Source organism: Panulirus ornatus, chromosome 20 (genome assembly GCF_036320965.1).
Source record: "Panulirus ornatus isolate Po-2019 chromosome 20, ASM3632096v1, whole genome shotgun sequence".
NCBI lineage: Eukaryota > Metazoa > Arthropoda > Malacostraca > Decapoda > Palinuridae > Panulirus > Panulirus ornatus.
The window spans coordinates 40,834,738-40,858,159 of record NC_092243.1 but is presented as its reverse complement, the minus strand read 5'-3'; the positions used below and the strand labels follow the sequence as shown (position 1 = coordinate 40,858,159).

Sequence of the window (23,422 nt, the reverse complement as noted above, 5' to 3'; positions counted from 1 at the left end):
ATCCCTATGGATCATGTAATGTAAAAATGGTAACATACAATTACTTTTCAGTTCCACAGTAAAGTTGATAGAAGGTACTAAATTGTTAAGTAAAGGGAGAAATGTTTGTAGCTTTGCGTTTGTAGGCCAAACATATAGAACATCATCTACATACCTAAAGCAAATTGTCTTAGAGGGTAAGGTATCCCTTAGTAATTTTGTTTCCAAGAATTCCATGTAAAGATTACTTAATACTGATGAAAGAGGGTTACCCATCACATACCAAATTTCTGAGCATAATATTCTCCATTAAACTGAAATACGTAGCCTTTTATACATAATTTTATCAATTCAATAAACACAGAGAAGGAGTGAGTATTTTGAGTGGCAGGTATAGGGTGTTTTGGTCGAGGTGGTGTGCAAAGTGAGAGGGTTAGGGAAAATGATTTGATAAACAGAGAAGAGGTAGTAAAAGCTTTGCGGAAGACGAAAGCCAGCAAAGCAGCAGGTTTGGATGGTATAGCAATGGAATTTATCAAAAAAGGGGGTGACTGTATTGTTGACTGGTTGGTAAGGATATTAAATGTATGTATGTATGTCTCATGGTGAGGTGCCTGAGAATCGGCGGAATGCTTGCATAGTGCCACTGAACAAAGGCAAAGGGGATAAGAGTGAGTGCTCAAATTACAGTGGTATACGTTTATTGATTATCCCGAAGAAATTATATGGGAGGGTATTGATTGAGAGGGTGAAGGCATTTACCGAGCATCAGATTTAGGAAGAGCAGTATGGTTTCAGAAGTGGTAGAAGATGTGTGGATCAGGAGTTTTCTTTGAAGAATGTGAAAAATACTTAGAAAAGCAAATGGATTTGTATGTAGCATTTATGGATCTGGAGAAGACATATGATAGAGTTGATAGAGATGCTCTGTGGAAGGTATCAAAAATATATGGTGAGGGAGGCAAGTTGTTAGAAGCAGTGAAAAGTTTTTATTGAGAATGTAAGGCATGTGTACATGAAGGAAAAGGGGAAAGTGATTGGTTCTCAGTGAATGTTGGTTTGCGGAAGGGGTGCATGATGTCTCCATCGTCGTTTAATTTGTTTATGGATGGGGTTATTAGGGAGGTGAATGCAAGAGTTTTGGAAAGAGGGGCAAGTATGCAGTCTGTTGTGGATGAGAAAGCTTGGGAAGTGAGTCAATTGTTGTTCACTGATGATACAGCGCTGGTGGCTGATTCGGGTGAGAAACTGCAGAAGCTGGTGACTGAGTTTGATAAAGTTTGTGAAAGAAGAGAGCTGAGAGTAAATGTGAATATGAGCAAGGATATCAGGTACAGTAGGGTTGAGGGACAAGTGAATTGGGAGGTATGGAGAAAAACTGGAGGAAGTGAAGTCTTTTAGATATCTGGGAGTGGATTTGGCATCGGATGGAACCATGGAAGCGGAAGTGAATCATAGGGTGGGGGAGGGGGTGAAAGTTCTGGGAGCGTTGAAAAATGTGTGGAAGTTGAGAACATTATCTTGGAAAGCAAAAATGGGTATGTTTGAAGGAATAGTGGTTCCAACAATGTTATATGATTGTGAGGTGTGGGCTATAGATAGAGTTGTGCAGAGGAGGGGGGATGTGCTGGAAATGAGATGTTTGAGGACAATATGTGGTGTGAGGTGGTTTGATCGAATAAGTAATGAAAGGGTAAGAGAGATGTGTGGTGGTAAAAAGAGTGTGATTGAGAGAGCAGAAGAGGGTGTTTTGAAATGGTTTGGTCACATGGAGAGAATGAGTGAGGAAAGATTGACAAAGAGGATGTATGTGTCAGAGGTGGAGGGAACGAAGAGAAGTGGGAGACCAAATTGGAGGTGGAAAGATGGAGTGAAAAAGATATTGAGTGATCGGGGCCTGAACATGCAGGAGGGTGAAAGGAGTGCAAGGCATAGAGTGAATTGGAACGATGTGTTATACTGGGGTTGACGTGCTGCTCATGGATTGAACCAGGGCATGTGAAGCGTCTGGGGTAAACCATGGAAAGTTTTGTGGGGCCTGGATGTGGAAAGGGAGGTGTGGTTTCGGTGCATTATACATGACAGCTAGAGACTGAGCGTGAACAAATGTGTCCTTTGTGTCTTTTCCTAGCGCTACCTCATGCACATGTGGGGGAGGGAGATGGGGAGGGGGTTGTCATTTCATGTGTGGCGGGGTGGCGACGGGAATGAATAAGGGCAGACAGTGTGAATTATGTACGTGTGTATATATATATATATATATATATATATATATATATATATATATATATATATATATATATGTCTGTGTGTGTATATATATATGTATATGTTGAGATATATAGGTTTGTATATGTGCGTGTGTGGACGTGTATGTATATACCCGTGTATGTGGGTGGGTTGGGCTATTGTTTCATCTGTTTCCTTGCGCTACCTCGCTAACGTGGGAGACAGCAACAATGTATAATAAATAAAATAAAATAAATACACATATGCATCAATCTATGAGGAAAATGAAACATGATAAGTTCCCAAGTGTACTTTTGTGTAATGATCACATCGTCAGGGGAGATATATGGATGAGATAGAAGATGGAGAACAGTCAGTCAATATACAAGGAAGAGACACTGGTAAACAAGCTTCACTGGATGATGGTGATCAGGTCAGTGGTGGTGTTTAGGCCTGGCATCATGCCTGTCATAAAATCTTAATCACATGGACAGGAAAGGAAACTGTTTACAAATTTTGCTGACAACAAAGCCATCCAGTTTGTACAGACCTTCACTAATATTAATGTTACAATTCTTCATGAATCTATTAATAGAAAATTCAGCGATATTTCTTGAAGTAAAGGAGTTACAGTTAATAACTGAATTATCATTACTCCAGTCAATACAACAGTCATAATCTTTAACATAATCTTTTTATACTACATCTATGTTGCTTAATTCTAACGTAAAGATCCTTACCAGTGAGCCCAACATAAAACATACTATTGTTTTAACAGATTATTCAGTAAACACAGCATGCAGAACTTTCTGGTGAGTTTATGATTATGATATTCTTTGTATTATTGTTATTGCAGAAGGCTACTTTTACATTAAAACATTTAAGCAACCTAGGAAGTAATGTACAATTATCACTAAAAGGGAGAACTAAAAGATTCTTGATATCAAGGGGAGGTTTGGTTTTAACTCTTTAAAATTATTTCTTTGCTAACTTAAGGGATTTATCAATGAAAGATCTAGGATGCTTTAACTTGGATCCAATAGAATATATCTTCTCAAACCCATCATCAGTATATACTAGACTGCGTATATGTAATGCCCTTAGGAATACTTACTGGAATGATAATAGTTTAACTCTGTCATGCTGAGCTGAGTAATAATGAATATAAGAAAAATCATTGGTGGATTTTCTGTATATGCCAAACTTAAACATGTTTCTATCCCTATGGATCATGTAATGTAAAAATGGTAACATACAATTACTTTTCAGTTCCACAGTAAAGTTGATAGAAGGTACTAAATTGTTAAGTAAAGGGAGAAATGTTTGTAGCTTTGCGTTTGTAGGCCAAACATATAGAACATCATCTACATACCTAAAGCAAATTGTCTTAGAGGGTAAGGTATCCCTTAGTAATTTTGTTTCCAAGAATTCCATGTAAAGATTACTTAATACTGATGAAAGAGGGTTACCCATCACATACCAAATTTCTGAGCATAATATTCTCCATTAAACTGAAATACGTAGCCTTTTATACATAATTTTATCAATTCAATAAACACAGAGAAGGAGTGAGTATTTTGAGTGGCAGATATAGGGTGTTTTGGTCGAGATGGTGTGCAAAGTGAGAGGGTTAGGGAGGATGATTTGGTAAACAGAGAAGAGGTAGTAAAAGCTTTGCAGAAGATGAAAGCTGGCAAGGCAGTGGGTTTGGGTGGCACTGCAGTGGAATTCATTAATAAAAGGGGGTGACTGTATTGTTGACTGGTTGGTAAGGTTATTTAATGTATGTATGATTCCTGGTGAGGTGCCTGAGGATTGGCAGAATGCGTGCATAGTGCCATTGTACAAAGGCAAAGGGGACAAAGGTGAGTGCTTAAATTACAGAGGTATAAGTTTGTTGAGTATTCCTGGGAAATTATATGGAAGGGTATTGATTGAGAGGGTGAAGGCATGTACAGAGCATCAGATTGAGGAAGAGCAGTGTGGTTTCAGAAGTGGTAGAGGATGTGTGCATCAGGTGTTTGCTTTGAGGAATGTATGTGAGAAATACTTAGAAAAGCAAATGGATTTGTATGTAGCATTTATGGATCTGGAGAAGGCATATGATAGAGTTGATAGAGATGCTCTGTGGAAGGTATTAAGAATATATGGTGTGGGAGGCAAGTTGTTAGAAGCAGTGAAAAGTTTTTATCGAGGATGTAAGGCATGTGTACGTGTAGGAAGAGAGGAAAGTGATTGGTTCTCAATGAATGTAGGTTTGCGGCAGGGGTGTGTGATGTCTCCATGGTTGTTTAATTTGTTTATGGATGGGGTTGTTAGGGAGGTGAATGCAAGAGTTTTGGAAAGAGGGACAAGTATGAAGTCTGTTGTGGATGAGAAAGCTTGGGAAGTGAGTCAGTTGTTGTTTGCTGATGATACAGCACTGGTGGCGGATTCATGTGAGAAACTGCAGAAGCTGGTGACTGAGTTTGGTAAAGTGTGTGAAAGAAGAAATTGAGTTAATGTGAATAAGAGCAAGGTTATTAGGTACAGTAGGGTTGAGGATCAAGTCAATTGGGAGGTAAGTTTGAATGGAGAAAAACTGGAGGAAGTGAAGTGTTTTAGATATCTGGGAGTGGATTTGGCAGCGGATGGAACCCTGGAAGCGGAAGTGAATCATAGGGTGGGGGAGGGGGCGATAATTCTGGGAGCCTTGAAGAATGTGTGGAAGTCAAGATCATTATCTCCGAAAGCAAAAATGGGTATGTTTGAAGGAATAGTGGTTCCAACAATCTTGTATAGTTGCGAGGCATGAGCTATGGATAGAGTTGTGCGGAGGAGGGTGGATGTGCTGGAAATGAGATGTTTGAGGACAATACGTGGTGTGAGGTGGTTTGATCGAGTAAGTAATAATAGGGTAAGAGATATGCGTGGTAATAAAAAGAGTGTGGTTGAGAGAGCAGAAGAGGGTGTTTTGAAGTGGTTTGGTCACATGGAGAAAATGAGTGAGGAAAGATTGACCAAGAGGATATATGTGTCAGAGGTGGAGGGAACGAGGAGAAGTGGGAGACCAAATTGGAGGTGGAAAGATGGAGTGAAAAAGATTTTGAGTGATCGGGGCCTGAACATGCAGGAGGGTGAAGCGTGCAAAGATTAGAGTGAATTGGAACGATGTGGTATACAGGGGTCGATGTGCTGTCAATGGATTGGACCAGGGCATGTGAAGCGTCTGGGGTAAACCATGGAAAGTTCTGTGGGGCCTGGATGTGGAAAGGGAGCTGTGGTTTCGGTGCATTATTACATGACAGTTAGAGACTGAGTGTGAACGAATGGGGCCTTTGTTGTCTTCCTAGCGCTACCTCGCGCACATGAGGGGGGTTGTTATTTCACGTGTGGCAGGGTGGTGATGGGAATGAATAAAGGCAGACAGTATGAATTATGTACATGTGTATATATGTATATGTCTGTGTGTGTATATGTATGTATATGTTGAGATGTATAGGTATGTATATTTTCATGCGTGGACGTGTATGTATATATATGTGTATCTGGGGGTTGGGCCATTCTTTCGTCTGTTTCCTTGTGCTACCTTGCTAAAGCGGGAGACAGCGACAAAGCAAAATAAATGAATAAAAATAAATAAACACAGACTTTGAAACAAATATTCTAAGAGGTCATCAACTGGAACTTTTGTGAACAAGGATGAAACATCAAAACTTACCAGTTTGAAATGAAAATCAACATGGATATCATTAAGCTTGTTAACTAAATCTTTATTGTTCACAACATTAGAATTTGATATCTTACTCACTAGTGATGGAGTAAATTGAACTCACTATGGGCCTTGCTGGAAAGTTAGGCTTATGTGTTAAAGTTGACCAGTAACACTAGAAATACTTTCAGCATTTCAACATAGTTAGACTTCAAATCCAGCAGCCGCTAGATTTAAAGAAAATATAGTTAATTAATTAATAGTTAATTAATTCCCTGGGGATAGGGGAGAAAGAATACTTCCCACGTATTCCCTGCGTGTCGTAGAAGGCGACTAAAAGGGAAGGGAGCGGGGGGCTGGAAATCCTCCCCTCTCGTTTTTTTTTTTTTTTTCCCAAAAGAAGGGGTTGTTAGGGAGGTAAATGCAAGAGTTTTGGAAAGAGGGGCAAGTATGAAGTCTGTTGGGGATGAGAGAGCTTGGGAAGTGAGTCAGTTGTTGTTCACTGATGATACAGCGCTGGTGGCTGATTCATGTGAGAAACTGCAGAAGCTGGTGACTGAGTTTGGTAAAGTGTGTGGAAGAAGAAAGTTAAGAGTAAATGTGAATAAGGGCAAGGTTATTAGGTACAGTAGGGTTGAGGGTCAAGTCAATTGGGAGGTGAGTTTGAATGGAGAAAAACTGGAGGAAGTGAAGTGTTTTAGATATCTGGGAGTGGATCTGGCAGCGGATGGAACCATGGAAGCGGAAGTGGATCATAGGGTGGGGGAGGGGGCGAAAATTCTGGGGGCCTTGAAGAATGTGTGGAAGTCAAGAACATTATCTCGGAAAGCAAAAATGGGTATGTTTGAAGGAATAGTGGTTCCAACAATGTTGTATGGTTGCGAGGCATGGGCTATGGATAGAGTTGTGCGCAGGAGGATGGATGTGCTGGAAATGAGATGTTTGAGGACAATGTGTGGTGTGAGTGGTTTGATCGAGTGAGTAACGTAAGGGTAAGAGAGATGTGTGGAAATCAAAAGAGCGTGGTTGAGAGAGCAGATGAGGGTGTTTTGAAGTGGTTTGGGCACATGGAGAGAATGAGTGAGGAAAGATTGACCAAGAGGATATATGTGTCGGAGGTGGAGGGAACGAGGAGAAGAGGGAGACCAAATTGGAGGTGGAAAGATGGAGTGAAAAAGATTTTGTGTGATCGGGGCCTGAACATGCAGGAGGGTGAAAGGAGGGCAAGGAATAGAGTGAATTGGAGCGATGTGGTATACCGGGGTTGACGTGCTGTCAGTGGATTGAATCAGGGAGGGCATGTGAAGCATCTGGGGTAAACCATGGAAAGCTGTGTAGGTATGTATATTTGCGTGTGTGGACGTATGTATATACATGTGTATGGGGGGGGGGGTTGGGCCATTTCTTTCGTCTGTTTCCTTGCGCTACCTCGCAAACGTGGGAGACAGCGACAAAGTATAAAAAAAAAAAAAAAAAAAAGAAGGAACAGAGAAGAGGTCCAGGTGAGGATATTCCCTCAAAGGCCCAGTCCTCTGTTCTTAACACTACCTCGCTATCGCGGGAAATGGTGAATAGTATGAAAAAAAAAAAAAAAAAAATAGTTAATTAAATGTATTTCTAGAGAAAAGTGAGCTTATATGCGTTATAATACTAAGAAGTCACAGAACAGTTAATTTTTCCTTATGATTATGGTATCTTAGACTCTTGCAGCATGATTTTATCCCTACAAGTATCACAGACATCAGTAAAGTACTACTGTATTCATGGGATGACACAGATAGAGAAAAAATATCTAGCAACGCATATGCAGTCATTAGTATAATTAAATATTTGTCTAACATAATTTAATTCTATATATCTAAAAGACTCACCTCACAATGTAATGTGTGAAGAGTGATTCAATGGGTGCTTGCCAAGCCAAGGTCACTGAGGTGTTGGTGGTATCCATGATTGTCAGGTTGCGCACTGAGTTTGGATCTGAAAAAAAGAAAAACTGTACAATATACATACTTCATGTTCCAGAGTCCCTTCTATCTTTATGAGGCTTCTACAGTGTTCAAAAAGCCAGTTATTTCTACTGGCTGGGACCATAGGTCATAAAGTGCAGTGATGATTTGTGTTCATCTATGCGCAAAGAGTGCAGGGCAACTGCGAGGTCAGTCCTTGGTGTTTTTGTTGTGATAGCTGCATCAAGGTATGAAGGGTTTTGGGTTATGGTGGAAAGTGTCTCTGTTGTGTTGCAGGGATAGGTGATGTCTGGAGCATAAATAAGAGAGTCTGATTATTGTTTGTCAAGGGAGTGCTGCTTCTGATGGATGTTTGTATGTCTGATGGGGTGGGGCTGATGAATGATTCGGGAAAGTGGTTGTTTAATGCTTGTTGGGTTATCTTAGAGTGATTGTGTTTTAGTTAGTATCATATTTGTTGTGGGAGGGGAGAATCTGTGAGTAGAGGTTGCAGAAGTGTGAGAGACTGGTGGTTAGTTATGAAGTGGTTTGGGCTGGAGAGGTCTAGAGCTGCTTCAGAAAACAGAGTGCTGAGCATGTTGAGGTGAGATTGTATGGAGAGGATCTTTGTTTCATTGTGTAGGTGTAGAGTGTTTGTAGTTGTTAGGGAGCCAGATATTGTTCAGAGTGCATTTCTGTGTGGTTTGCAGTTTTGTTATATAAACTTTTGAGAGGGCAGATGATCTAGCAGGTGGGAAGGATGAACTGTCTATAGAGTGTGTTCAGGGATTCTTTTCCTTGTCCAAATCTTATATCACCTTGTGTTCTTTATGCATTTTATTTGTGAGTTTCTTTTGTGTTATTGTTATTGGTGTGAAGAATGAATGTTATGTGTGTGCCATTTGTGATGCCAGGAATGGCTGGTGTTTTGGTAAGCAGAAGTGACTGTCCATTCAATGTAACTGGAGGGTGTGAACAGGATTTGGTCTGTCCCAGGCTAAAAGAGTGATTGAAGACTTCAGCAGAGATGTATACGTTCTTTTCTGGGTGAGCCACTGTTACAGCTACGTAATGCAGAGCTTCTGCTACTTTGGTATTAGGGTGTTTGATAAAATTGTAAGGGTGTCTGCATATGAAAGGACCTTCATGATGTGGTTTCCAATAAGTAATGGCAGGTCATGTAGCAAGAGACTGAAGAGGGATGAAGAAAGAACTGCTCCTTGAGAAAGTCCATTGCAAAGTTCCTTATGAAAGTCCATTGCAGAGCTTTAGAAGTGAAGCCATTGTGAGTGACTTTGGTATGGTGGCCAGCTATGTAATTGGCCAACCACTTTTTGTCATTGTTGTGGAAGGTAGTGTCAGTTATTTTTTGTGGAATGATGTGTTAGGGGACAGCATGAAATTCTTTGATGTCCATTGCTACTAGTATTGTGCAGGAAGGTGGTTGTGATTGGTTGAATCCATCTAACTAACATGAGTTGTGTGAGGTCAGTGCACAGTGGTGACATCCTTTCTCTTTAAGAGAAAGGATGTCACTGAAATAGATTAAAAGTGCTTTATGAGTAAGGGCTGGATCAGTGCAGTAAGTGTGGATCTTCTTAAACATGCACAGGACCTTTCTGAAGCCATGCAGCAGAGGTGAGAAATGGGATATTTTGCTTCATTCTGTTTTGGATTAGCTTTTTACAGAGTATGGATACAGCAAATCAAAAAGGTATAGGGTGGCAGGATGAGGGGAGATAGGTGGTTGGCAGGGCTTAAAGACTGGTATTATGTCAAAAAGTTTCTATGTGTTAAGGATTTTGTTGTATAGCCAGAAATGGTTGAAGATGCCTATAAAAGCTTGGATTGCAACTGGGCCAAAGCATTTTATATGAAACCTTGATATGTTGTCAGGGTCTCTTGCATAAGACTTCTTTAAGGTTTTAACTGCACTGCTTGTAATGGTGGAAGCAAAGGGTTTGTGGGCACCTGTTTCTAGATGGAATTTGTTTAGGGGCAAGGTAGGTTTGTGGCTAATTTCTGAGTTGTGTCTCATGAGTATCTTTATGTATTCTTTAAGAGAAAGGATGTCACTGAAATGAATTAAAAGTGCTTTATGAGTAGGGGCTGGATCAGTGCAGTAAGTGTCGATCTTCTTAAACATGCACAGGAGTTCAGTGCCATTTTCCTTGTGGTTCACCATGCTGAGGAAGAAAAGCAGGAGTGCTAATTTTTCTTTTCCTTTCAGTGACTAGCTTTGTGGTAGTGCTATTTAGATTTTGGATTTGTTCCCTGATTTCTAGCAGTCAGTGGTTCTGACTGAGATGGTCTCTGTTTTATGAGGTGGGCAACTTGTGTGGGAGAAGTCTGGGTTATATTGCTTTTTAAGTCACTGTGGTATGTGCTTCTTGCTGGCTTGGTTGTACACGCTGATGAGGTGTTGAAGGGATGGAGTAAGTACTTTGAAAGAATGTTGAATCTATCTGAAGACAGGATGGCAGATGTTGGATGTTTGGAATGGGAGGGTATGTGAAGTGACAGAGTTATGGCAAGTGGTTTGGTGAAAATAGAACAGGTGGTGAAAGCCTTGCTTAAGATTAAGTGTGGCTAGGCTGCTAGAGTGGATGGGATTGCCATTGAATTTCTCAATATGGGAGGTGACTGTGTTGTTGATTGTCAGTCAGAATTTTTAATGAATGAAAAGCTCATAGTGCAGTACCTTAACATTGGCAGAATACCTATATAGTGCCAATGTATAAAGCAAGGGACACAAAAGTGAATGATCAAATTACAGAGGTATAACTTTGTTTAGTGTACCTGGTAAGTTGCATGGGAGAGTGGTGATTGAGAGGGTAGTGGCATGAACATATCTTTAGATTGGGGTAAGAACAATGTGGTGTCACAAACAGAAGAGGATGTGTGGATCAGGTGTTCGCTCTGAAGAATGTGTGTAAGAAATACTGGAGAAAAAAAAAAATTTCTGTATGAGGCATTTACGGACCTAGAGAAGCTGTATGATAGGATAAATAAAGATGCTATGTGAGAGGTATTTTGAACATTTAGTGTGATAGCAAAACTATGTAAAAAAAAAACAGAGAGTCTTTATCATGAGATTAAGGTATGTCTGTCAGTAGGAAGACAAAAAAATGACTGGTTCCAGGTGAAGATGGATTTTTGGCAGGGGCTTGTGATGTAAACATGACTATTTTGTTTGTTTATGGATGAAGGAGGTGAATGCAAAGGTTTTGGAGAGATGAGTCGGAATGAAGGATCTGAATTTGGTAGTGTTTATGTAGAAAGTTAAGGGTAAATGTGACTAAAAGCATGGTTATTAGGTTCACCAGTGGAAAAAGACAGGTTAGGTGAAGTGTGAGTTTGAATGGAGAAAACTTAGAGTAGGTGGGATGTTTTAGATACCAGGGAGTGAATACAGCAGCAAGTGGAACTGTGTAGAGTGAAGTGAGACAAGGGGCAGGTAAGGGGGTTAAAGTCCTGGGTGCATTTAGGAGTGTGTGATAAGAGAGGTCATTGTCAATGAAGGCACACTGAACACATTTGATGGCATAGTAGTCCAAATAGTGTTACATGGATGCATTGTGTGGGCTTTAAACTAGAAAGTAAGGAGAGAGTGAACGTGATGGAAATGAAATGCTTGAGGACAATATGTGGTGTGAGGATGGTTGATCAAGTGAGAAATGACAGGGTAAGAGAGAAGTGTTGTACTATGAAGAGCATGCTTGAAATAGTTGAAGAGGGTGTAATGATATGGTTTGGACCTTTCCATGGTTTCTCCTGGGCTCTTCACATGCCATGGTTCAGTCTACTGACAACAAATCACCTCCTATATACCACAATGCTCCTATTCAATCTGTCTCACACACAACTTACACCTTCCCGCATGGTCAGGCTCCAAGCATTCAAAACCTTTTCCCTCAATCCTTCCATCTCCTACTCAGTCTCCCTGTTCTCCTTGACCCCTCCACTTCAGACATGAATATTCTGTTTATCAACATCTCACTCAATCTCTCCATATGTCCTCCTTATGTTCCTTTTGTTTTTCTCTCATTCTTAACCTTCTTCAAACACATTTTACTTTCTCAAAAGTTTACTGATATTCACTTATCCCAACTCACATTTGCCCTCTTTTTCAGCCCTGCACATTCCTCTTGACCTCATGCCATTTTCTCTTGGTCATCTCCCAATCATTTGCACTCCTTTCTTGTAAGTATCACACATACACCTCTTTTTTTCTCTTTCACTAGTAACTATAATTCATTATCCCATCACTCACAACCCTTTTTCACCTGCTCACCTCCCAGCTTCTGCATACCACACACTTCTTGCACATGCCAGCACTGCTTTCCTAAATAGCTCCCATTCCTCACCCACTCCTCTAGCTTCATTTATTCTCACCTTCTGCCATTACACACTCCATCTCTCCTAGTATTTCTTCACATAAGTCTCTTTTGCAAGCTCATAAACTTTCACTATCTTCTCAACCATGTCATTTTCTCTTTTTCTATAACCCTATACAAACATCAACCTTGCCTCCATCAGAAATTGATCAGATATCCCATCAGCTGCCCCTCTCATCACATTCACATCCAAGAGTCTCTCTTTTGCCTGTTTATCAATCAATGTGAAATTCAATAATGCCCACTACCATTTTTCCTACTCACCTATGTATAATTGTAAGACCCTCTTTTAATCAGGTATTCCCAATCACCAGTACCTTAACAGCACACAACAAGCTGTTCAGCATTTCCATTCACCTTACTGAACACCCCACGACCCTCAGTTATACCCTCAACTGCCACATTACTCACTTTCCTTTTTGAATCACCTATTACTAACAATCAGTTTCTGGCATTAAAACTGCTGACAAACTAATTCAGCTGCTCCCAAAACCTCTCATACATATACATATTAACAACCAGGCCCCAGAGACCTTCCTGTTCTTTCCCCTGGCTGCTTCAAATACCCTGGTTCAATCCACTGACAGCACATCGACCTCTGTATACAACGTTACTTAACTCTATCCCCTACACACCTTTCACCTTCCTGCATGTTAAGGCCCTGAGCACACAAAATCTCTTTCACTGCATCCTTCCATCTCCAGTTTGGTCTCTCCCTTCTTGACCCCTCCACTTCTGACACATATATTTTCAGTCAATCTCTCCTCATTCATTCTCTCCATATGTCCAGACCATTTCAGCACACCTTCTTCAGCTCTTTCAACCACACCCTTCTTATTACCACGCCTCACTCTTACCCTATCATTATTCACTCAATCAACCTTTATCACACCACTGGCCTTAAACATTACATTTCTAACACATCCACCCACTTCCATGTCGTCTCATCTAGGTCTCATGCCTTGAATCCATACAACATCGGTGGGACTACTGTACCTTCAAACATACCCATTTTTTCCCTCCCTAGTGACCTCTATTTCCGCATATTCCTATTGTTCACAAAACCTTTGCCCCATCACTCACCCTGAACCTTACCTCTGCTTCTGTGGATCAATTTGATGCCATGTCCAGTCCCAGGTATCTAAAACACTTAACTTCCCTCAATCTTTCTCCACTGAAACTCTTATCCCCAACTAATCTGTCTCTATGCATTGCTAAATCTAATAACCCTGATTTTATTCACATTTACTCTCAACTTTCTCTTTTCACATACTCTCCCAAACTCGTACACCTACTCAGGCAGTTTCCTACTCAAATCTGCCAGAGATGTCATCAGCAAACATCTATTTCACGTTTGGCCCCCCTCACCCTCTATAGACTGCATACACGCCCCTTTCTGCAAGACCCTTGCATTTACCTCCCTCCCGACCCCATCTTTAATAAAACAGCCATGATAACATCACTGACCCATGCCATCGAACAACCTTCACCTGGAACCACTCACCCTCCCCTCTCTCCCTACTGGCACACATGCCTTACTCTCTTCTCACTGCTTCAAGTAGCTTTCCTTCCACACCATACATTCACAACACCTTCCAAAAAGCATCTCTATCTATCCTATCATATGCTTTCTCAAGGTCCATAACTGCCACATAAAAGTCCTTCTGTCTCTCACACACATTCTTCAAAACTAAATTTCAGGGCCACACATCCTCTACCACTACTGAAAACAAACTGGTCATCCTCAGTCTAATGCTCTGTACATGCCATCATCCTCTCAATCACCATTCTTTCATACAACTTTCAAGGTACACTCAACAAACATATACCTTATACTTGTCGCTCTCGCCTTTATACATTAGCACCTCACCATGATCTATACATACACTGAAAATCTTAATAAACCAATCAGCAACACCATCATCCCCTTTCTTAAATTCAATTGCAACACCTTCCTGCAAGGTATACCTTGGCCCATTTCATCTTACTCTTCATCAAACCACTTTCCATGACTCTCTCACTATGCATACCTCCCTAACCCAAACATCCTACATCAGCCACCCTGTCAACATATTCATTCAAAAGTCCTTCACAGTATTCACTCCATCTTCTCTTGACCTAATCACTGCCTGTTACCACTTCCCCATCACCGATGTTCCCATGTGTTCTGTTTTGCTCATACTACTAAATTCTTTCCAAAATACCTCATTCTCCCTGAAGTTTGCTGATACTCACGCACTCTAACTCTTTTCAGCCCAATGAAACTTCCTCTTGACCTCCTGCTGCCTTGTTTTATTCATTTCCACATCACTCATGCTTCTTCTCTGTAACTATCAATCATGCACCTCTCTTTTCTCTTTCATTAGTAAAATTACTTTATCATCCTGCCACACATATATAAAAGAAAACTCTATAATCTACTATGATTTTGCTTAAATACACTAGACATTCTACAAAATATGCACTTAATCATTCAAAATATAAGCATGTACACGAACTTCTAAATGGAAAACATTTTACAAGTACAAATGACAAAATGACAATTCAAAAGCTACAGGGATTTTATTCAATCCTCATTAAAATTCATAGTTGTAAAGATGATCAAAACTTACAAACTGCCTGGAAGTACACATGAGGCTCACTCCAAAGACGATGTGAAATTGCATACACCTTAATGTCATAGCCAGCACCTGGGAACAAGTCCTTCAACAGCACATGAGCATCAACTGTCTGACGAGTCACTGACTCAGCTGAAGAAGAAAAGGTACACTTATTATGATTTAGCATTCATTATGAAATACAAAATAATCATCAATAACATACCACTCTCATATACATCTTGATATTTACATTTCTGGAAATAACTGAAAACATCTAATAAAGGCCACTGATATGATAAAATCTATCTCCATTTCCTTCACACATAAACTATAGGGACTACTGCAGTCCTCTTGTCTGAGCTAAACTGCTTTGTTTACACCAAAGAAACATTTCTTTGTAGCTTAAAATTTACCTCAACTATAATCAAAAACCAAATGTATGAATGGTACAAAACAAGTCCATGGTTCTCAAGGAAACACATGCACAGAAAATTAGGCTACTACCTTTGTCTGAGCTAAACTGCTTTGTTTACACCAAAGAAACATTTCTTTGTAGCTTAAAATTTACCTCAACTATAATCAAAAACCAAATGTATGAATGGTACAAAACAAGTCCATGGTTCTCAAGGAAACACATGCACAGAAAATTAGGCTACTGTACTAAGAAATTTAACTGTGTCATAATGTTCAATTTTACCTTATCTTCAGTCATCCATAAGCATCTACCTACAAATATCTCACTATGATATATTCCCTTCGCATATACATACTTTGTTAAAAAATAAGAGTATGCCCATTTCATGTGAAGCATTAATGCTTTCCATATGTCTTTACAAAGTGGAAGAGAACGTACTTAATATTTCCTTCAAGGTTAAGTTAGTTTTGGATAAAAGCAAGTCTGCATTTCAAATATGCCTAATGCTTTACCTTATCAATAGACATTTTTTTTTTCTTTTTTTCATACTATTCGCCATTTCCCACGATAGCGAGGTAGCGTTAAGAACAGAGGACTGGGCCTTTGAGGGAATATCCTCACCTGGCCCTCTTCTCTGTTCCTTCTTTTGGAAAAAAAAAAAAAAAAAAAAAAAACAAGAGGGGAGGATTTCCAGCCCCCCGCTCCCTTCTCTTTTAGTCGCCTTCTACGACACGCAGGGAATACGTGGGAGGTATTCTTTCTCCCCTATCCCCAGGGAATAAATAGACATATAACCCAAAATACAAGGCAAGCATACTGGGGTACCCCATGTCTATGGTATGATAGCTTAATTAAATGTCAAAGTTTGAAATATAAATGCCCAAGCTTAAAATAAAAATGAGTCATATAATGATAGCATTTGTCGTAAAAGTTAGTATTATTTGTTTATACTTAACTTTCCTACATTTATAGTACAAAACAGGAGCATACAATAAATGTACGAAAAATGACCATGTTATAAGCATTTTCAATGCAGCTTAAGAATCCTGAGTTAAAATACATTAAGAAACACAGCAGATGATGCAGCAAAACTTCCCCACCACTGTTTTATGCTCATCAGCTTATATCTCCTATCAAGGTCTTGCCAGACCATTTTGTCCTGGAGCTGTGTTTATTCACTATCATGGGAGAATATCACTTATGAAGTACATATGGAAGCAAAACCATGGGTTATTGCTTCTTAGTGGTAAAACTAAACTACAGTATACTTACAACTTTATTTTTTTTATTCTTTTTTCCCAAAAGAAGGAACAAAGAAGGGGGACAGGTGAAGATATTCCTTCAAAGGCCCAGTCCTCTGTTCTTAACGCTACCTCGCTAATGCGGGAAATGGCAAATAGTATGGAAAAATATGTCAAGTAAGACTTGTGGAAGATGAAAGCCAGCAAGGCAGCAGGTTTGGATGGTATTGCAGTGCAATTTATTAAAAAAAAAGGGGGTGACTGTATCGTTGACTGGTTGGTAAGGTTATCTAATGTATGTATGACTCATGGTGAGGTGCCTGAGGATTGACAAAATGCTTGCATAGTGCCATTGTACAAAGGCAAAGGGGGTAAAAGTGAGTTCTCAAATTACAGAGGTATAAGTTTATTGAGTATTCCTGGGAAATTATATGGGAGGGTATTGATTGAGAGGGTGAAGGCATGAACAGAGCATCAGATTGGAGAAGAGCAGAGTGGTTTCAGAAGTGGTAGAGGATGTGTGGATTAGGTGTTTGTTTTGAAGAATGTATGTGAGAAATACTTAGAAAAGCAAATGGATTTGTATGTACCATTTGAGGATCTGGAGAAGGCACATGATAGAGTTGATAGAGATGCTCTGTGGAGGGTATTAAGAATATATGGTGTGGGAGGCAAGTTGTTAGAAGCAGTCAAAAGTTTTCATCGAGGATGTAAGGCATGTGTACGTGTAGGAAGAGAGGAAAGTGATTGGTTCTCAGTGAATGTAGGTTTGCGGCAGGGGTGTGTGATGTCTCTCTTTTTTTTTTTTTATACTTTGTCGCTGTCTCGCGCGTTTGCGAGGTAGCGCAAGGAAACAGACGAAAGGAATGGCCCAACCCCCCCCCCCATACACATGTATATACATACGTCCACACACGCAAATATACATACCTACACAGCTTTCCATGGTTTTCCCCAGACACTTCACATGCCTTGATTCAATCCACTGACAGCACGTCAACCCCGGTATACCACATCGCTCCAATTCACTCTATTCCTTGCCCTCCTTTCACCCTCCTGCATGTTCAGGCCCCGATCACACAAAATCTTTTTCACTCCATCTTTCCACCTCCAATTTGGTCTCCCTCTTCTCCTCGTTCCCTCCACCTCCGACACATATATCCTCTTGGTCAATCTTTCCTCACTCATTCTCTCCATGTGCCCAAACCACTTCAAAACACCCTCTTCTGCTCTCTCAACCACGCTCTTTTTATTTCCACACATCTCTCTTACCCTTACGTTACTCACTCGATCAAACCACCTCACACCACACATTGTCCTCAAACATCTCATTTCCAGCACATCCATCCTCCTGCGCACAACTCTATCCATAGCCCACGCCTCGCAACCATACAACATTGTTGGAACCACTATTCCTTCAAACATACCCATTTTTGCTTTCCGAGATAATGTTCTCGACTTCCACACATTCTTCAAGGCCCCCAGAATTTTCGCCCCCTCCCCCACCCTATGATCCACTTCCGCTTCCATGGTTCCATCCGCTGCCAGATCCACTCCCAGATATCTAAAACACTTCACTTCCTCCAGTTTTTCTCCATTCAAACTCACCTTCCAATTGACTTGACCCTCAACCCTACTGTACCTAATAACCTTGCTCTTATTCACATTTACTCTTAACTTTCTTCTTCCACACACTTTACCAAACTCAGTCACCAGCTTCTGCAGTTTCTCACATGAATCAGCCACCAGCGCTGTATCATCAGCGAACAACAACTGACTCACTTCCCAAGCTCTCTCATCCCCAACAGACTTCATACTTGCCCCTCTTTCCAAAACTCTTGCATTTACCTCCCTAACAACCCCATCCATAAACAAATTAAACAACCATGGAGACATCACACACCCCTGCCGCAAACCTACATTCATTGAGAACCAATCCCTTTCCTCTCTTCCTACACGTACACATGCCTTACATCCTCGATAAAAACTTTTCACTGCTTCTAACAACTTTCCTCCCACACCATATATTCTTAATACCTTCCACAGAGCATCTCTATCAACTCTATCATATGCCTTCTCCAGATCCATAAATGCTACATACAAATCCATTTGCTTTTCTAAGTATATCTCACATACATTCTTCAAAGCAAACACTTGATCCACACATCCTCTACCACTTCTGAAACCACACTGCTCTTCCCCAATCTGATGCTCTGTACATGCCTTCACCCTCTCAATCAATACCCTCCCATATAATTTACCAGGAATACTCAACAAACTTATACCTCTGTAATTTGAGCACTCACTCTTATCCCCTTTGCCTTTGTACAATGGCACTATGCACGCATTCCGCCAATCCTCAGGCACCTCACCATTAGTCATACATACATTAAATAACCTTACCAACCAGTCAACAATACAGTCACCCCCTTTTTTAATAAATTCCACTGCAATACCATCCAAACCTGCTGCCTTGCCTGCTTTCATCTTCCGCAAAGCTTTCACTACCTCTTCTCTGTTTACCAAATCATTTTCCCTAACCCTCTCACTTTGCACACCACCTCGACCAAAACACCCTATATCTGCCACTCTATCATCAAACACATTCAACAAACCTTCAAAATACTCACTCCATCTCCTTCTCACATCACCACTATGGTTGTTTAATTTTCTTATGGATGGGGTTGTTCGGGAGGTGAATGCAAGAGTTTTGGAAAGAGGGGCAAGTATGCAGTCTGTTGTGGGTGAGAGAGCTTGGGAAGTGAGTCAGTTGTTGTTCGCTGATGATACAGCACTGGTGGCTGATTCATGTGAGAAACTGCAGAAGCTGGTGACTGAGTTTGATAAAGTTTGTGAAAGAAGAAAGTTGAGAGTAAATGTGAATAAGAGCAAGGTTATTAGGTACAGCAGGGTTGAGGGTCAAGTCAATTGGGAGGTAAGTTTGAATGGAGAAAAACTGGAGGAAGTGAAGTGTTTTAGATATCTGGGAGTGGATTTGGCAGCGGATGGAACCATGGAAGTGGAAGTGAATCATAGGGTGGGGGAGGGGGCGAAAATTCTGGGAAGGTTGAAGAATGTGTGGAAGTCGAGAACATTATCTCCGAAAGCAAAAATGGGTATGTTTGAAGGAATAGTGGTTCCAACAATGTTATATGGTTGCGAGGCGTGGACTAAAGATAGAGTTGTGCGGAGGAGGGTGAATGTGCTGGAAATGAGATGTTTGAGGACAATATGTGGTGTGAGGTGGTTTGATCGAGTAAGTAATCATAGGGTAAGAGAGATGTATGGTAATAAAAAGAGTGTGGTTGAGAGAGCAGAAGAGGGAGTATTGAAATGGTTTGGTCACATGGAGAGAATGAGTGAGGAAAGATTGACCAAGAGGATATATGTGTCAGAGGTAAAGGGAACGAGGAGAAGTGGGAGACCAAATTGGAGGTGGAAAGATGGAGTGAAAAAGATTTTAAGTGATCGGGGCCTAAACATGCAGGAGGATGAAAGGCGTGCAAGGAATAGAGTGAATTGGAATGATGTGGTATACCGGGGTTGACGTGTTGTCAATGGATTGAACCAGGGCATGTGAAGCGTCTGGGGTAAACCATGGAAAGTTCTGTAGGGCCTGGATGTGGAAAGGGAGCTGTGGTTTCGGAGCATTATTACATGACAGCTAGAGACTGAGTGGCCTTTGTTGTCTTTTCCTAGCGCTACCTTGCACACATGAGGGGGAGGGGGTTGTTATTGCATGTGTGGCAGACAGTAAGAATTATGTACATGTGTATATATGTATATGTCTGTGTGTGTGTATAGGTATGTAGATTTGCGTGTGTGGACGTGTATGTATATACATGTGTATGTGGGTGGGTTGGGCCCTTCTTTCATCTGTTTCCTTGCGCTACCTTGCTAACGCGGGAGACAGTGACAAAGCAAAATAAATAAATAAAGAAGGAAATGTGAAACAGGGTACTTTTATGTAACCTACAGTTCCTCTCCACACACTCCACAATTCTCTAAGTAGCTAAACTAATTTGCTCACACTGCAACATGACTCATTCATGCAACAGCATGTATGTGTTATATGGAGAAATCTTACTGTTAGGGATAAGTTGGTGATTGCTGGTGAAGGTGGGTGTGCTTCAAGGATGTATGATATCATTGTGGTTGTTTAATCTGTTGATAGACAGGTTGGTGAGAAGGTGCATGCAAGGGTATCAAAGAGTGGCATGGGTCTATGGCACATGGGGAGGGGTGAATCAATTGCTGTCTGAAGAAGGCATGGCTTTGGTGGATGTTTCAAGAGACAAAGTCTGAAAGCTGCAGACAAAACTTGAAAATGTATGTGTGGGAAGAGAGTTAAGAATAAATTTGAACAAAGGTAATGAAGTGCAGAATTTTGAGAGAGAGAGAGAGAGAGAGAGAGAGAGAGAGAGAGAGAGAGAGAGAGAGAGAGAGAGAGAGAGAGAGAGAGAGAGAGAGAGGAAAGTTTGAGTGTAAGTCTGAATTGGAAAGACCTAGAGCTGGGAGTGGATGTGACAGTGGGCGGGACCAAAGGGAGCTAAACAAGTCACTGGTAGTAAGCGGGAGGATAAGATCCTGGGTGCATTCAGGATTTTGTAGAGGCAGAGGTCAAGATCAGCTAAGGCAAAAGCTGGTAAGTTTGAAGGTATACTAGTCCTGATAGTGTTGCATAGATGTGTGTCTTAGCCTCTGAATGCAAAAGAGGGGAAAAGAGTGGACATGGTAGAAATGCCTAATGACGATGTTCTGTCAGGCAAATTTACTAGGTAAAAAATACTCCTTCCTAGTGTTCCTACCAACTACTTCTACCAAAATGTTTCTACCTAATGCACCTACCTAAATGTTCCTGCCTATCACTAATATCTACTACTCCCACCATTTAACCAAAAGGTAGGGCAAGCACATACTGCTCACCACAGGAAAATCTAGTGTTATGAAGAATGAGCTGTATGATTGAAGTGTTGTCAAGTGTTATGCATGACAAGGAGAGATTGTATGTTTATGGATAGAATACTGGTAGTCCACATGTGGGTGAGGCAGAAAGAAAGATGCTATCTGGGTCAAAGGAATGCAACTTGACAACCAGTGAAGTTCTGGCTCACTACGAAGCTGCCATCAACCCTCCCAACACCCAGTTGGGTAGTACAGGTACGCCACCAATTTTCCGGCACTCTTGGTTCCAAAGCCTTGCCAGAGTAACCATTCTGCCGGACCAACTGTCGTCACGTAACAATAATTCATCAACACACCTCTAACCCTCCTAATTATACATCTCCCATGTGTCTAAAGTATACCATGGACTGCTAGAAATTTAAATTAAACAAATATTAAATGTATGAGCACCCTTAGATTGTTTGAATCCAGTGGTGTATCTAGGGTATGGCAGGTAGGGCAGGTACCCTGGGCGCCAATTGAAGGGGGGTGCCAGTGGCGTAATGGTGTCCTGGATCCAGACAATGATGCAGATCTTAAAGATTTAGATTTCTTGACCATGATAACATATCTTTGGCATTTGGAATCACATTGATATCATTATTAGTTCAATAGTTATTCGCAAAAATTGATATTTCTGTAATGGCATCCTGGATCTAGACAATGATTTGGATCACTCCCAAAATCTAATCAATTGGTCCTTGTGTCATTTCTGACTTTCCCTGAAAATTTCATCAAAATTTGTTGGAAACTTTTGTTGAAAGTCGCTCACAGACGAACAAACAGACACTGGTAAAAACATAATCTCCTTGGCAGAGGTAATAAGAATAAAAAATATTGGTGTCATATGTTTGGACAGACACAATTTCATTGCTTGCCTCGGGTGCTATTTCCCCTAGATATGCCCATTTGAATCCTGTGGGGTCTTCTTCGTCTTCTGTTGTTAGTGTTTTTCTAAGTGTTCATCACCAGAATAATGCAGTTTCGTATGTATTAAACACCTGCTCAGGACTGAGATGCTCATCAACTACGAGTTTTGCAAATTCGTCCACATACTTGGCAGCTCCTTCGTGGTCTGCAGACCACTTCTCTCCAAACACTTCATTCATGGAAATTCCATGACACTTCTTGAATCTTTGATGCCATCCTTCACTATAGTCATGCTCAAGTTGTAATTTAAGTTCTTTATAAAACAACTTAGCCTGGTCCATTATCATGCTACCTGACAAGTCCACTCCATCACTCCAATGCTGTCAAAACCATTCCGTCATCACTCGATCATGCTCAGTACTCATACCATCTTTCATAGTTTTTCTAATCGTCATTTGCTTCTTGAATTTGCTGTCTGCATAGGATTTCAATATTTTCTCCCTTTGCTTCTTTATATCATAAACAGTTGATGAACCAATACTGTAGATGTCACACAGCTTACGCTCCGAAACACCATGGACCATATTCTTCAATAGTTCTACTTTATCTTGGATCGATATGGACCGGTATTTACGTTTGACATTACAACTGACACTCTCATATGTCTCAGAAGCCATAGCTAGGGTTGAATTTAAGCAAAATAAGCTAAGGCTCTCACAGAATTGCTGTATCACCACCAATAAATGCAGCGTAAAGAATGTAAATAAGAATGCCCTACAACACAACACATCTGTGGCCGCCCAGTAAACTAGTCTGGTGGCCATGATAATTTCAAGTTCCCTCGTGTAATTTTGTTCGCACTAAAGGAGGTGCCAAACCATTAGTTGCCAGAAATTTGGTGGTGTACCTGTATACAAAGAGTACAATCCTTTTGGCTTACACTATAGCACTTTTGCTTTTCATTATAAAGAGCATGCTTTGAGCATAATGATTCAATCAAGTATGTAGATTATATGAAATGATCCTTTATCTCTCTCACCAATTACCAACAAATTACTTATTTTAATCATACTAAAGTCTTTGTTCTTGTAAAAGAGCTATCTTTTTAAT

At 40.6% G+C, this 23,422-nt stretch overlaps 1 protein-coding gene across 2 annotated transcripts in view; it reads right to left on the bottom strand.

Annotated features, from left to right (window-relative positions):
* The window catches only part of LOC139755960 (tyrosine-protein phosphatase 10D-like), a 657,464-nt gene that overhangs the window by 293,866 nt on the left and 340,176 nt on the right, over positions 1-23,422 (bottom strand). For both annotated transcript variants that reach the window (XM_071674794.1, XM_071674795.1), the window contains exons 11-12: positions 14,855-14,992; positions 7,771-7,876 (exon numbers count right to left, since the gene is read on the bottom strand). In XM_071674794.1, the coding sequence (XP_071530895.1) occupies positions 7,771-7,876; positions 14,855-14,992 (244 nt within the window). The remainder of the gene's footprint in view (positions 1-7,770; positions 7,877-14,854; positions 14,993-23,422) is intronic.